The 15584-nt window shown below is 39.1% G+C and overlaps 1 protein-coding gene across 2 annotated transcripts in view; it reads left to right on the forward strand.

The window, feature by feature from the left end:
• The window catches only part of PRTG (protogenin), a 75809-nt gene that overhangs the window by 20887 nt on the left and 39338 nt on the right, over positions 1–15584 (forward strand). The window contains exons 1-10 of one of the 2 annotated variants that reach the window (XM_038146978.1): positions 2552–2589; positions 2794–3047; positions 4912–5056; positions 6048–6181; positions 6477–6614; positions 7717–7875; positions 8441–8600; positions 9205–9452; positions 13361–13525; positions 14558–14863. In XM_038146978.1, coding sequence (XP_038002906.1) covers positions 3041–3047; positions 4912–5056; positions 6048–6181; positions 6477–6614; positions 7717–7875; positions 8441–8600; positions 9205–9452; positions 13361–13525; positions 14558–14863 — 1462 coding nt within the window. In that variant the 5' untranslated portion in view covers positions 2552–2589; positions 2794–3040. Of the gene's footprint in view, positions 1–2551; positions 2590–2793; positions 3048–4911; positions 5057–6047; positions 6182–6476; positions 6615–7716; positions 7876–8440; positions 8601–9204; positions 9453–13360; positions 13526–14557; positions 14864–15584 lie in introns of those variants that run through there. The other variant, XM_038146977.1, reaches the window with a different exon arrangement.

Genomic DNA, 15584 nt, shown 5'->3' on the forward strand with positions numbered 1-15584 from the left:
CAGCCACTGAATTAGGAGCTTTAAAGAAAGGAGCAGGGGGACCTGAAAGTGTTAGAGGAAACAAATGAGATTGCAGCTGACATCTCCAAGGGAACTTTTGTTCGAGGGTGCTCAGGCTGTTGACCTCTTTGCTTCTCTGTTTCATTGCCTTTAGATTATAGCATTCTTCAGTACCAGCAGAGTAGTGGGTAGTTTGTGAATGGGCAATTTTTTAATTTTTGGTTTTTTAAGCAGAGACACTGGACATTGCTGTGTAGAGACTTTAATGCACAAAGAAACAGTTTTGCTTTGTCTTTTGTAAGTATGGGTTTTGTGTATGAGGCTAATGATTTCTTTTCTCCCTTGTCAGAGATTAGAGAGTAGTTCCTGGTGATCTGCATCTTAGTTTGGAATTCACTGACTCTAAACACTGCACTTCTTAGATATCTGCACAAGTTGGCAAGAATGTGAGGGAGGAATGGAAAAATGAGAACATACCTTTGTTTCTTACCTTTTCCATTACTTTCTTTGTTGCATTTCTAATTGCTTAGTTTAGTGTGGAAGTAAGTATGTGGTAGGCTTGGAGTAATGGTTTTTGCAAGAAGGTGACCATAACTTTCAGCAGAGCAGTTTCCTAAATTGTCTGGCACTATGTTGGAGGCAAACTGCAGTAAGCTGTGCCAAGGAGTTCAGCCTTCAGCTGAGCAGTCAGGGCCTTGGAGAAGATTTGTTCAGAGCTGAAGTAATGAGTGGAGAGTAGCAGAAAGGGCAGATGGCCCAAATCCTCACTCATCGCCTCATCTGGGATCTTCTTGGTGTTTATTAGTGAAAGCTTTCTTTAATTACCCCTATGTGCAGAGCATTTTCTGGTCCCTCCAAAACTCAGAATATGATTTTGAAAGGGTTTTGCAGGCTAGTGCCTTAGAAAAATTTGCTTCTTCGATACAACAGTACTGTTCTGTGAACTGAAACGTGAGGAGCACATGGTGTGAAGGATCAGTTTTGTCTAAAGGGAATGTCAGGTTTCAGAATGTGAATTTTCATGGCCAAACCTGGCTCATATTCTGTGCTTGTGTCTTTCACACTGTAGAAGTGGAATTTCTAATCTTGTTAGCTTTTTGCAATATTTGGGCCTTTTAAAATTTTTTTAAAATTATTATTGTTTAGGTTTGTGTTTTCAGGAACGCAAGTTGTAGTGCTAAGCTAGCAGCTCATAAAAATGCAGTTCAGTCATTTCCCACTCTGCAGGGTTTTCCAAAGCATCAGAATGATTGCTGTAGAATATCATTGTGTTCTGTACAAGCTGTATTCTGATCCACCTTCCCTAAAATGTTAAAATGTCTGCTAGGAGACTCTAAATGGCAAATGGTTAAAACAATTGTGGGATAGAGAGATTATTAGGTTTCCCGTATCAATTATTGATAGTGTCAAATCAATATGGCAGTTTCAGTCTCATTTAACCTCCCTATTATTTAATTGTGAGGTAATAGTTTGAGTCTGGATTCCTTTTTCAATTCAATTCTGAACCATCATCCTTAAAATTGCTGCTACAGTTTTGATACTAAAGGGAAGGATTTTCTTCCTCAGATTTGATATCAGTAATTCAGGGCTGCTTTTTGATTTGGTCTCTCATTTTTCCTTCTTCCTTCGAATATTTCTCTTCTGTTACATAATATCTGATTTGGATGTCATTTCCCCCCACACTTTTTATGTGCAACCTCTAGATTTCCCAGGAAAGTTATTTTCTTCTTCATATTGAAAAGAATTACATGACTATTACATGTCATAGCCATGGCAAACCAATGTGTTTCTGTCATGTTGTCTTAGGTCTGTCTATCCTGCCTTCTTTCTAAGAGTGAATTTGTAGTAAGCAGCTTCAAAGAACAAAGGAAAGGCAGGAATTAAAGCTAAAATAGGAAGCTGGGAAACAAACCAGAAAGGTAAAATGAATGCCCTTTAGCAGGATGACCACATTTCCAGGCAATTTGTGTGCATACTGATTTGAAAGTCATGTCTGACCGTTTAGTGTTAGTACCTCATTAAAATCCAGGGATTAATAGCAGCAATCTCCTTGTTGCACATTAAAAGGATTTGGTTTAATTTGGGATTAGAGGGTACAAGGTGCCATTCTAGCAAAGCTTTTCCCAGGATATCAGTGAGGTGAAGTGAGATAGGTTAAAGACTCTGGTTTTTCTGACTACTGCAGTTATGCTATACACACACACACACTATGGATTTAAAAACTGGGGAACTGGTTCATTAATCCTTTAGAATATATACTACCTGTGGAAGTGAAATTGTCTGGAAAAGCTTGTATGAAGTGTAAGGAAAGGCAGTTGGAGTTGGAAAGACACTGAAGGTGTGGTGAGGCCTGGGTTGATTCAAGGACCTTCACATCTGTGGGTCCTGGTGTTGGAGATTCAATCTGTAACAAGACTTCCCTGTGCATTAGATAAGGATAGCATGCAGTACTCTGCTCTCCTCTCCTGCAGCTACAAAGGGGTTGGAACAGGATAGGTCATTATTCTCCTCCCCTTTTCCCCTCCTACAGGTGTTTCTCAGCATGTAAGTGAGAAGAACAACCATCCTGAGGGCCTTAAGTTGTATCTTGTAAGTTAAAAAGGGTGAGAGCATCAGCTTCTCAGAGTAGCATTAATAATTTTCTTTTGGCTATAAATCTGGGAACAAAATGATTAAATAGACTGGAGAAGGGGGGGAACTCAAATAAAAAGGCACTTACATTTATTGAGTTGCAGGGCTGTTTTTGGGAGCAGGGTATGTCTCTTGAGACTTTGTTTCTTATCCATTTTATAGAGCTCTGGCCTCTTAACAGCGCTGCTTTAATGACTTGTTCTTGGGGTTCTGAGTGGGAATCAGTGCTTGCCAGGAAAACAAGCCTGTTACAAAGAGGTCAGATTTCACGAGACAGCAATAGACTTGTAAAAACAGATTTTACTGGAGCAAATAAAATCAGAATTAAGAAGAAACCAGAGATGTACGTAAAGAAGGATACAGAGGGAGCAAGTATTGAGCTAAACTGATAAACAATGTATGAACTTAGATGAGAGGTAAGCGGAGATTTTTTGTTTCTAAAAACTCCATTTAATATCATTAATAAGTTTTTTTTGAAGATTTTATGCAGTTCTTCATAGTTGTGACTTTTACTGTCTTTAAAAATGAATTTTCAGGGGAAATACATTGTTCCTGCTCAGGTGGAAAAATGTTCTTTGCATATCAGCTTCAATTAACAACTTGCATGGGACTTTCTATACAGTGTAGAACCTGTTCTTGCCTGCTGTTGGGGTGGCATTTTGTGGTCTGAAATAATAATTGCCCTCAGTTTGCTTTGTAGTTCTGGAGAGTGTCACTTCTGTCTTTAATCTACACCTATAATGTACTGAGTGCATGGAAGTAAATAATTATGTTTATATACATGAATGAAAACCTATATTGTTTCATTTGTCTTACTGTGTCTCTTTAAGTAACTGTACCAATATAAGAAAATTCTAGGTAATTTATAGTTCCAGTGGAGATGAAACTTTTAAGGCTGTGAAAGAGCTTTGCTTCAGTAAACCTGTATGATTATCTTTCTGCTTTGTTGCAATGATCCTTTTTAGTGCCACTGGCTGTGGTGCAGCTGTGCTACAGAATGGCTCTGAAACTCACATTGCATTGGTTTGGATTCTTCATATCATTTATGCCTTTATTACATTCCTAGAGATTCTATTTTGAAATGTGAGCAGACTTCTCTAATTTGCATCATATTTTCAGTAAATAAATGTAGAATGCAAAGCATTGTATTTTCTGTTAAGAAAGAAAATCTGTTAAGAATGGCACTAGGGAAATATTATTCTGAATCCAGGTGAACACACATTTGTGTAAGGAGAAATTAGAATGAAGAAGAAGGCGAGAAAGTAACACAAGCTTGGCTTCCTTTTATTTCTGTTTCTTCTTCTTTTCCCCCACCTCTCTATTTTGTGGTGGAAGACTACAGGAGAGCTGGAGGGCATCAAATCCAACACAAAGCAAATCCAGCAAGTTTAGAGATGTAGGAACAACCTGCTCTATGTGCAGGTTATTTGCCTCGTATTGAATCTATTTTGTGAAGTGAGCTTTTGTAAACTGTCAAAAAACAAAGTCTCTTTTTTACTTGTTAGTTGTTCTCTAAGTAGCAGTAAATAAGCAATTAATTAGCAGGTTTTGTATTACTTTCCCTTGTCTTTGAGCAAGGAAATCCAACAACTGATCAATTTCTTAGCTATTAGCTGCAGAGTATCTATTGATCTGCCACTTCAATTGGCTCAACATTGTGAACTCAGGTTGTAGATGTTCAAAATGACATTGATGCTCTGTGCATCAGATGTTAGCTTGGTGACTGCTCAGACCTTTGGGATAAAAGTGTTCTCACCTGCTTAAACTTATTTTGAGATACTTTTTTTGATTTTGATTTCTTTTTCTTACCACACATGAACTTGTACAACTCTGCAAATGCTTTGTTTTATTAAAGTGAGTCAGCAACCAAAAGTTGTTTTGGAAATTTTCTATTGCAGTCAAATTTTTTAAGGCTGTCCCAAACTAGTTAAGTTGACTTGAACTTTGTTAGTCTAATAATTGATATGGTTTCCAGCTGCATGCCAATCAATTTGTATGCTTAATTGTTTGAGTGTGTCATATTTATTTTCATTGAAACATTTTTTTACTGAATTAGGTTAAAGCAAAGTTATTTTAAGTAAACCTTCAACCAGTGAAAACAGGGTATTGAGCTAAGTTGGCAAGGCAGTTAGATCCATCTTTCTTTGCATACAGAAATAAAAGGGGCTATGTGAAGTATTTCTGGGTATTTTCACAAGTTGATATATGAACTAGAGTTCGGTTTAACTGGGAATTTTTTCTCACTTTAGTCCCTTAAAATTGATGTTCTCTTGCTTTTAGCCATTTCTGCATTTGAAGTCCAGCCACTTTCAACTGAAGTCCAAGAAGGTGGAGTAGCTCGATTTGCCTGTAAAGTAACAGCAAACCCTCCTGCCACTGTGACATGGGAAGTGAACAGAACAACTTTACCCTTAGTCATGGACAGGTATGTAGGATTACACATTTTAGAAGGTATTTTATTCTCTGCCATCGTTTTGATCCTGCTACAAGAAGAAAATCTGGATACTTGCAATGCCATTACATTAAAAAGGTTCCATGTCAACTACTGAAATAGGTGGTCATAGGTATGTTGCTAATTTATTTTAAATAGGTGTTATGAGAGCAGACCAGAGTCACCCACTGTTATCTGCACAGCAATCACTGATATTTGAGTTCTTATTGGTGAATTTTGTATGCAAGTCATCCTCAGGAGCAGGCATGGCAGTGGGGAACAAATGGGTGAACTTCGTCTCTGGGAGTGGCTTGAACTAGCAGGATTGCTTTCACTGAAGAATTGATGCTGAACTTGTTTTTCTTTAGAGGGAAAATAAAGAATGATATATACAGAAATTTGAGTTAAAACACTTGATACCAGGGAAATTCTATGCAAGGGGGTCTTCTCATGAACTGATTAACTGGAAGAATACAGTCTGCTCTCTGCTAGATTCTTTTCCATGTCCAGTTTGTGTTCATTGAACTGACTCCTGTGCTTTTTGACTTGTAACTCCATTTGAAAGAGTCTAAGATACCCCACGTACTAAGGAAGGAAAAAAGAGAAACTAAAAATTGAAACCATAGGTGGGTTTCTGGGAACTGTACACCAGTTATGCCCATATATCAGAAACTGCAGTAAAAAATCAGCCAACCTTAACAGTATGAATATAGTAGCAGGCTAAAGAAGGCTGGGATGGTTGACTCTGAGGGTGAGAAAGATCTGCTTGTCAAAAGTAAATTGCTCTGCTCTCATTGTGGTGCTGAGGGGAATTTTGCCTGTAGTTCAGAAAGGCAGGAAGGTGAGTCATGTATTGGGAATGTTTTTGAGTCTCCAGCCTGCTGTTCCCGGGTCAGTGTAGCAATGGCTATTTGTAAATCAAGGAGTTAATTTCACCACTGGCTGAATGTTTATCTACATTTCTTATTTTTGGTTTCTGTGGCAGGATAACTGCTCTGCCTACAGGAGTGCTTCAGATCTATGGTGTTGAACAGAAGGATGCTGGGAATTACCGATGTGTTGCCACAACTGCAGCCAATAGACGTAAGAGCACCGAGGCAGTGCTGAGTGTTATTCCAGGTATTTGCCATGTGAGATTTCTATTCAGTGCCACCATCTTCTTTTTCTTAAAGCATAGCAAAAACACTTGAAAGCCTTGAAAAGCTCTAGACGAACCATTTGTCCAAATAATTTTGCTTGCTTTTATCTTGTGCTAAAATATTGTTCAATTTAAGTTTTTCCAGTTACTGAAATAAAGATTTGGTGTAAATGTAACTGTCAACATTCCTAAAAAAACCTGCTTTACTTCATGTCTAATTGAGTTTTTGTTCAACTGTGGTCACTTTTTATCTCTTTGTTTTTTATCTCTGCAAAGCCTCAGACTTGAAGCCTTTTCACAAGCCATCTATAATAGCTGGTCCCCAAAACATTACAGCATCTCTTCATCAAACTGTCATACTGGAGTGTGTAGCCACAGGGAATCCAAAGCCAATCATCTCATGGAGCCGGTTAGGTAGGTCTTAAAATTACAGCATGCGACCTTCAGCCTGTGGAGAGGAAGTAAAACTGGAAAGAAAGGATTTGAGCAATTAGGTTTCTGTTCTGAGGCTTTGTGCAGTAGGTAACCATTAGTAGGTTAAGTTAGGATGAGTGAAGCACTTTGAGTTCTGTGCTTCAGTACTGCTGTCAAAAAGCCCCGAGGTTTCCTGAAGCTTTGGTCTCCCTGCTTCTGCTGTCAGTCTGCACTGCCCTGGGCACGAGGTGGGCACAAGGACCGGCAGGGTGGTGACTGGAGTAGAACTGGGGGTGGGGGGCAGGTTGGGATAGCTGCATCCATGAAACAGACCTGTAAGAGTTCCTTCCACTCTTCTTTTTAGAAGCCCTGTGGGAATGTGATTTGCACCTTGTACTAATGGGCCATTTGGACTATGAGTAGACAAACCCAGGAGAGTCAGCTTGGAAGGGTTGAAGAGGGAATGCAGTAAGGATAACATTGAGCAGTGCATCATGGTTTTTTAATGAAAAATACTTCCTGTTTTCATTCCAACGTGTACCTAAATGTGAAAGTCAGGACTGTACACGTAGAAACAAACAATGAAAAATTTCCTTCATTTCTATTTCTCAAAGTGTAAGAAATAAATGTATCTTTCCTGGTTGATTCAGTGGCTCTTATAGACACACAAGTAGGAAAAAAGTTCACATTACAGTCATAGAACATTTGGTGTGAGAGTAGGAGAAAGTACATGGTGCTCAAATGGATTAGTTTTATCTGCAGTGTAATTCAGGAGATGGTTGATGACTGTAAAGATCTTGTGGATGTTGGTAGTGATGAACTGAATCATTGTGCTAGGCAGATGGGAGGCTAACTTCAACTGAGATGGTGAATTCCAGATATAAACCACTTAAGAAGTGGTGAGGCCCAACCATCTGAATGGTCAGGTAGCTAGTGAAGAGCAAAGTAAATGCAAAATGGAAACCTCTGAAAGTTCAGCTGTGATTTTCTTTTGCATTTTTTGACTTTTATGTTCTAATCTAAGGCATCACTGCATAGACAACCCAATTTAGTTGTTTAGATGAACAGCCTTGTAACCCACCTGTGCTGCTCTCTCACACAGACCACAAGTCCATTGATGTGTTCAACACGCGGGTCCTCGGCAGCGGGAACCTGATGATCTCTGACGTGAAGGTGCAGCACGCGGGTGTCTACGTCTGCCGGGCCACCATTCCTGGCACGCGCAACTTCACCGTGGCAATGGCAACCCTCACTGTGCTGGGTGAGCCCGCTTCCCTTTTCTGTGTCTGAGCGCCCTGTGTCTGTCCTTCTGAGCTCTGCTGGATGCTGGGCTGACGTTTTATCTCAAACATGGTGTGCTAAGGGCTGTAGGGAGACTGCAGAGATTGAACAAACCACAGAACTGTGGCTGCTTTCTTCTGTCTATTGACTTAGATAAGTGTCAGATACTCAAGATTTGAGTTGTGAACTAGCACCTGGAGATACCCAAGCTGCAGTGTTTGCTCTGGGAAGACAGGTTTTCAACACAGAAAAGGACTCTGTAACCAAGTAGAAATAAGTAATGTGTATCTATGAGAGAACAGTATGTCATATTCTGGAGTTTGATTTGTTTGTATTCATAAATGCATGAACAAAATACTACCTGTGCAGATAGTGTATCTTTAAAGAAATGTGCTGTTTCTGCTTGTTTTTATGTGTGTTTGAGTGGCTTGAGGAGAGAGGTTTTTATTTGGAAAACTAATTATTATTATTGTTATGACTGTCTTTGCATTTGTAGGGGCTTGATTTTGTTTTAACTATTTTTTCTTCTTGTAATTTATCTGTAGCTCCACCTTCATTTGTGGAATGGCCAGAAAGCTTAACAAGGCCTAGAGCTGGTACTGCTCGTTTTGCTTGTCAAGCAGAAGGAAATCCTGCCCCCAAAATTTCATGGTTGAAAAATGGAAGGAGAATACACTCCAATGGCAGAATAAAAATGTACAACAGGTAAGATTGCAATTGCTGTAGGAGAGCTGTGCTAGTGATGTGCTACCAAAAAATGACATTACAGTAGCTAGCTACAGACAATCAAGATAGAAAAGTCAGCCTGAAATGGGGCATTCAATGTAGTGATGGATGTGCACTAATCAGTACCTAAAATCAGTAAGGCTTATTATGCTAAGTGCCTTACCTGGCAGGGAGGGTGGGCAGGACTGAACTGAAGAGTTTCACCACAGAGTTCCTTTAGATTTACAGAGCAGCAGAATCTTGCTGCTACTTCTGTTAAGTGAGCAGTTTATATTAAAGATTTGGTTAAGGAGTTACAAGCTTAAGGGTCCGCTTTTTGCAGGGAGGGAATAGATAAGTAGTTTTGTTTTCACTGTGCCTGGCTTTGCAGGCACAAACAGAAATATGGCAGGTTTTGCAAAATGCTTCAAGCAGCTACATTTCACTGCTGAGCATCCATTTGTTATAGAAGAATTTGTGGCGTGTAAGTCAATTATACTAAATTTAGGAAGCAGAGGCAAACATAACTTCTTTCACTTATGTGGCACTAAATTTATCCAAGATGTGAGCTTCTTTTCCACCTTTTTCTTCCTTTTGGATGCAGTAAATTGGTGATTAACCAGATCATTCCTGAAGACGATGCCATTTATCAGTGCATGGCTGAGAACAGCCAGGGCTCCATTCTCTCCAGGGCCAGGCTCACAGTGGTTATGTCAGAGGACAGGCCCAGTGCACCTTACAACGTCCATGCTGAAACCATGTCCAGCTCAGCAATCCTGCTGGCCTGGGAGAGGCCACTGTACAATTCAGACAAAGTGATTGCATACTCTGTACATTACATGAAAGCAGAAGGTAAGCAGTTTGATTTCAGTGCCATCTAATGATTTGAATGTGAACTTGAATGTCCTTGCAAAGACTGTCAGATTTGAATGGTTCATGTTCAGGGCTGCATCAGAGCATTCCAGCATATAAATGCATACTGTCAACAACATGCAAGTTTGAGGAAAAGTGCTTTTCCCACATCATCTCCTTTGTGGGACTGAGTGTTCTTCCAGCTTACCTGTGTCTGATGGCTCCAGTGAGCAGATCCTGAAGTTAGGACGGGACCTTGGAACCTGGAGCCTTCATGGTGCTCTCTGGATTTCCCTCTGTCCTCAGCAGCAATTTCTGCCTATCCTCTTCCGTGTGTGCATGGCAGGGAAGAACAGAGCATACAGCAGAGTCCTGGAGGCTTACAGAGCTGAACTTCTCCCCACAGACTGCTCTTTTGTCTAGATCCCCAAGTTCTTGTGACTTTACTGGCTTTCATATATTTTGGAGTAGAATAGTTGACACTTCGTCTTCACTACCTTCTCTTAAAAAGAATATTGGCCAAATGGTAAAATCTACTCTTCTCTCACCCCTTGGTCTCCTGTAATGAGAAAAGTCTATTCAAATGCTGGATGGCCATGAGTGGCTTATCCCAGTCTCTGAAATGATATACAAGTTCCTGCATGGAATGAAATGGGCAGTTGGAATAAAAATGAGTAACTAGGCATTTTAAAATCTCTTAGTATTATGTAATTGCTTTGAGTTAAGGTAATTTAAGGAAGTAGGAAACAGCCATTTTTCAAAAGCAGAAGGTGATGGCTTAATGACTCAAAAAATTGTTAAGTGCATGGCTTCAAGTAAGGTGCATTGCAGCCCTGGTTTCTCGGACTGATTTCTGTTTCCATTGCTATTCATTAAGTGGTTTATTCAAGGACAGGACTGCAGATGCTCAGCTCTGTGTGGAATACCAGCCTGCCATCTGCTAAGCAGAGGACAGGAAGGACAGCTTAATTACTCTAATACTGATGCAGGAATAGCCACATTTGCTTTTGCAAGTGGGATATTTCAGGACACAGGAGAATTCTGTCTGAAGGAAGGAAGGAAGGAAAGAGTTTTAAAAGATAATGAGAACAAGAGGTGTGGGAAATTACCCCCTACTCTTTCAGTCACTGAGGTATTGTGTTCACAATCCCCTCTTAGAGATAATATGAATAAAGTCACACTGGATAATTTATCTGGATAATTGTGGAGAGCAGAGACCAGATAACTTCAAAGAAACTGGGAAAGTGTCCTTAGGGAAGTTTGTGCAGGAAATAATCTTGCACAGTAGTGAAAGGAGGCATCTTCTGGAATATGTTTTTTGCAAAATAATTTTGCAGTCCCTGCCTTATTTGCTTGCTTATCCAAAGGTTATTTTTTGTGAAATGAGATTATAGCTTGTCTTGGTGCAAAAAACAAAGCAAACTTCAAACAAAAGCAAGCAGCCAAACAGAAACATCTGATTTATTTGAACATACTTTCCCAAATACCCATTTTTTTAATCTTTCCTGACTGACTTGTGGTATTTATTTTATTTCATGTAATGTTGTTGTACATTCTTTCACATTAGTGAAAAAATCCACACAAGGAGATTGGAGAGGGCTGTGTACAGAGGAGTAATTACAGTGGTGGGATTCAAAATGTAGGTGATCTGCATGCATTTTGAATTTTGTAACATGATTGCAGAGTATCAGAAATTTGCATCAGAACTTAAATATTGCTTTTGTCTTATTTTATGGAAAAATGTTGAGCTTCCAGGACTAGTGGACTGCACTTCTGTGAAAATAATAACTTTCTAAGTGATAGAGTAGTAGTCTGTGAACCTTTCTGAGGATCTTGCTCTCATGTTAGAGGCATTATTGAAGGTCTAGAAAATGCTTTTGTGAAAAATTATTACATCAACCATCCCTCTAATGTAAATTTAGAGACAACTATGTTTAAAGAAATGAAAATTATATATTAAGGAAAATATTTTGATGAGATTCACACTGTACCAGGTCGGTTCTAACATAGACTGTTGACATTGTCACCATGTTATTTACTCTCTAAGAAATCTAGATAACTATCTATTAATGTAAATATTTTGTATTAATGTATTGCTTTCATTATTCCTTTCAGCTTGTCTTTCCCCATTCTACCTTCACACCCTGTTTCTGACCATAACGAAGGTTAAAAATTATCTCAGATACATCTGACCTGACTAGGTTTTATCTTTGCTTGAAGCTTCTTATGAACATAAATGTATAAACAAAAAAGTTATGGATATATTGCTCTTTTGTTTTAGTTAGGAACCTCCTTTGCAAGTGTGAGGAAAGAACATAGTATTGCCAAAGGAAAGCAGTGCTTGCCAAGTCTCTAAGTTGTACTGATGTTTAGGATTCCATAAACTTTAAACAGAAAGCAAAACTGGATAAAGCATGAATTGTATGCAGTTGTAAAGAGGTTTTTTTGTAGACATCACAGTGTGATAGGTGCTTTGAATACAAAAGATGCCATCAGTTATTGTTACATTTCACAACTCTCATATTCTGATGTTTCACTGTAAAAACAAGTTCAGGTTCTTGTCCCTATATAAAAAAAAAAAAAAGTTAGTGTTTTAATCAAGCTAGTTGAAAAAACTAACAGGTGTGGGTTTTGTGTGTTTGTTTTTTGTTTCTTTTAGCAGAAGATTTTACATTCAAATTGGGGTCATAGTAGCAAGAAGAATAAGGGTCTGATGAGCGTGCATGTTGGAGTGTGTTAATTCCTTGTTAGTGATTTAGAAAAGGCACAAAGGGGACACTGATTGTGGTGGAAGGCAAGCCTTGTTCTCTATTATGGCTGTTTCATTAGGGCCTCTGCATGAGGCCCAGCAATCCATTCAATGAGAGAACAAGTCCTTTTAATTTGAGCTCAAGGATCTTGTTTAGCAGGTCAGAAATCGTGCCTTGCAATTCCTAATTAACAAGTCATTAACTAGTCTGTTGTGAGATGCTCGTAATCTTGTCTAATTAAAATGCTATCAAGTTAATTCATAAATGTGGGAAAACTTAATGGTGGAATTTGCCTTTCGTTTTGTTTATAAATTCAGTTGTGAAGGGGAGGAGCTGGCTCTTAGAGAGTTTTGATTAAGTTGACATGCACTTGGTGTGAATTGTTCCTTAACACAGGAGCTTTCACCACATTTGGTCCACTTTATAGCCTTCCTCTATAGGAATAAACCCCAACAAAGACAAGGACTGCTGCATGCATTGCTATGCATATTTTAGTGTGAATTGCTGACAATTTTTTTCTTTTTTTTTTTTTTTCTTTTTTAACAACTTGCTAAGGAGCCAAACATTTTTGAAGATTATTCTGGTCTGTTCTTCTTGGCCTTTCTCCAAATTAAAATAAAAAACATGTCAATCAAATGTAATAGCAGTTGCCCGGCTAAAATGAGATCCTTTTGCTGAATAAATTCTTTTTGTTTGTTTCTTTTGGGGGGCAGGAGGGTGTTTGTTTTGTTTTTGATGGAGTGGAGCCCTCACATTCCTCACAGTCTGCTATAGAAAGGCTCTGTAAATTGGTTTTGAAAAAAAAACCCTGACTCTAAACAAATTGATTTAGAAGCTGGGTATGAATGATAAGGCTATTAGAGCTTGTCTGTTGTGTTACTGTACAGTGAGCACAGTTTGTTGTGACTAATGCTAAATAGGGTTTAGAGTTGCATTCAGCATCCCTTATTGAGAAAAATCCTGAAACACCCCAACTTATACTGCATCAAGACACAGTTACTCCTGCGCATAAAAGAGCTTTTGCTTAACAGGGTTGAAAAAATAGTGGCAGGCTGGGGAAGAACATGAAATTGACTTCATAATATCTTAAAGCCAAGATTCTGTGATGTTGGAGGATTTTCAGCAATTTTGGTTTGTCTAACCCTTGTTTTATCCCAGGTTTAAATAATGAAGAGTACCAAGTGGTGATTGGAAATGATACAACCCATTACATCATTGATGACTTGGAGCCAGCCAGCAACTACACCTTCTATATCGTAGCTTACATGCCTTTGGGAGCCAGTCAGATGTCGGATCATGTGACTCAGCACACCCTTGAAGATGGTAAGAAGTTATTTTGGTGAATGTTTTTATCTGCACTGAGTCAAACTGTGCAGTCCTGTGATAGCAGTTCTTGAGGGTCTTGAATTTCTGTTGGTACCAGTGAGACTTCTGGATACCACAGTGCAAGACAGCAGCTCATGAAAGGATTGAGAAAAAAATAACATTCTGGCAGAGCAACACTGTGTATTACACAGAGTCTCCTTCTATGCTGAAAGACATTTCATTACATCATGTCAATAACTATTCTAGATCTTTAAGAACTCCTTTCATGATGACAATTGGACAGTAGCCTAGGATTTAGTCTCTATGACGCTCTCTTGGGTATCTGAAATGTGGATCCAACTGCACACCTACCTCATCTTTTGCAAATTTCATAGGAAAATTTGAAATACAAATTTGATGTACCAAAAAAAAATTAACCTGCTGTTTTGTTTTGGGTTTTTTTTGTGTCTATGTGCCTTTTTTAGCAGAATCAGAATTTTGTAGAAGACCCTGCTGACTTATTTCTGTGCAATGATTTAATTAATCTGAACATCATGGCAACAACACACTGTTTAGTGTAGATCATTAGATCTGATTAATAAATTCTGACAGGGTTAAGCTTTGGCAGCATGGAACACTGCTATTTCTGGTTGTCTGCCAGTCTCTTTATCAGAACCCTCATTACATGGTAAGTGGAAGAAAACATGCACCAAGCGTTCAACTGCAGGTTGTTGTCTGGGCCCTCGGCTGGAGCTGCTGCATCTAACCTTGGCGGGCAGTGTGTCAGACCAGTGAGCTGCTGACTGCCTTTGATTACTGCTGGCAGCAATAAGAGGGCCTTGCAACTGTTGAGGGGCTTAAAGAAAAAAGTTGTTCTGCATGCAGCAGGTGAGAAGTATGAGAAGTGTCAAATTATCCTTAAACAAGAATCTACAGAACTTGTTGATTTATTTAGTCTTACATTACTGGCATCTCATTGTAGGCTGAGGTATCGGATGAGCATTTTCTGTCTTTTCCCTGAGCTCAAAAGCTTTGTCTTTGCCTTTTTAGTTCCCTTGAGAGCTCCTGAAATCAGTTTGACGAGCAGGAGCCCGACAGATATTCTCATCTCTTGGCTGCCAATTCCTGCGAAGTACAGGAGAGGCCAGGTGGTGCTGTACCGTGTGTCCTTCCGCCTCAGCACCGAGAGCAAGGTGCAGGTGCTGGAGCTGCCGGGCACTGCCCACGAGCACCTGCTCGAGGGGCTGAGGCCTGACAGCCTCTACCTGGTTCGCATCACTGCTGCCACCAGGGTCGGCTGGGGAGAGGCGTCCTTGTGGACCTCGCACCGAACTCCCAAAGCTACCAGCGTCAGAGGTGAGCTTAGCATGCTGGGCACTCCACAACAGGGGCTTTTGGGGTCCTTGGATTTCTAAATTTTCTTCTTAATTCGAATTGCATAGAGCAGAAGAAAATGAGGCTAGAAACTAAAGCATCTGAGCTTTAGCTACATGTTTCCTGTGGCATTCCTGAAAACTAGAGTTTCCTGTGCCATTTTGTTCAGTGTAAAATACATTTCTGCAAACTGGAACACTGCACATTAGTGCAGTGTAATGTTCTAATAAACACACAGTGTAATATTCTAATAAAGGATCTGAGTTGATTCATGTATGTCTGTATTATAAAAAAAATTCATGCTTCTTTTAAATATGCAAATTGACTGGATATGTGGAGTCTAATTTGTTATAATTGAGCTTTGGACTTCATTATAATTTAGTAATGTCATGCAGAAGAACATTCAACTCTGCACAAATAGCTTGGAAACTATGCAGATTTGAATTTTTAACTTTATTCCTTAGCTGTAGTTCACATCCTTCTGCTTTGGATTTAATTGAGTTTTGACTACTATAGTGAATTATTAACACTTGATGAAGTGTGATGGTATTGTTAATCATATTTGCTCTGGCTGGCTTTAAAACAGGAAGTAACTTTGTAATTATCTTTGAAATGTTTTCATTTTTGCTTAAAAAAACTACCTCATAAATTTATTTATTTATTAAGATGCAGAATTAAACGCTGTTTCTATTCTGTTGTATTC

The sequence above is a fragment of the Motacilla alba genome, chromosome 10 (assembly GCF_015832195.1).
Source record: "Motacilla alba alba isolate MOTALB_02 chromosome 10, Motacilla_alba_V1.0_pri, whole genome shotgun sequence".
NCBI lineage: Eukaryota > Metazoa > Chordata > Aves > Passeriformes > Motacillidae > Motacilla > Motacilla alba.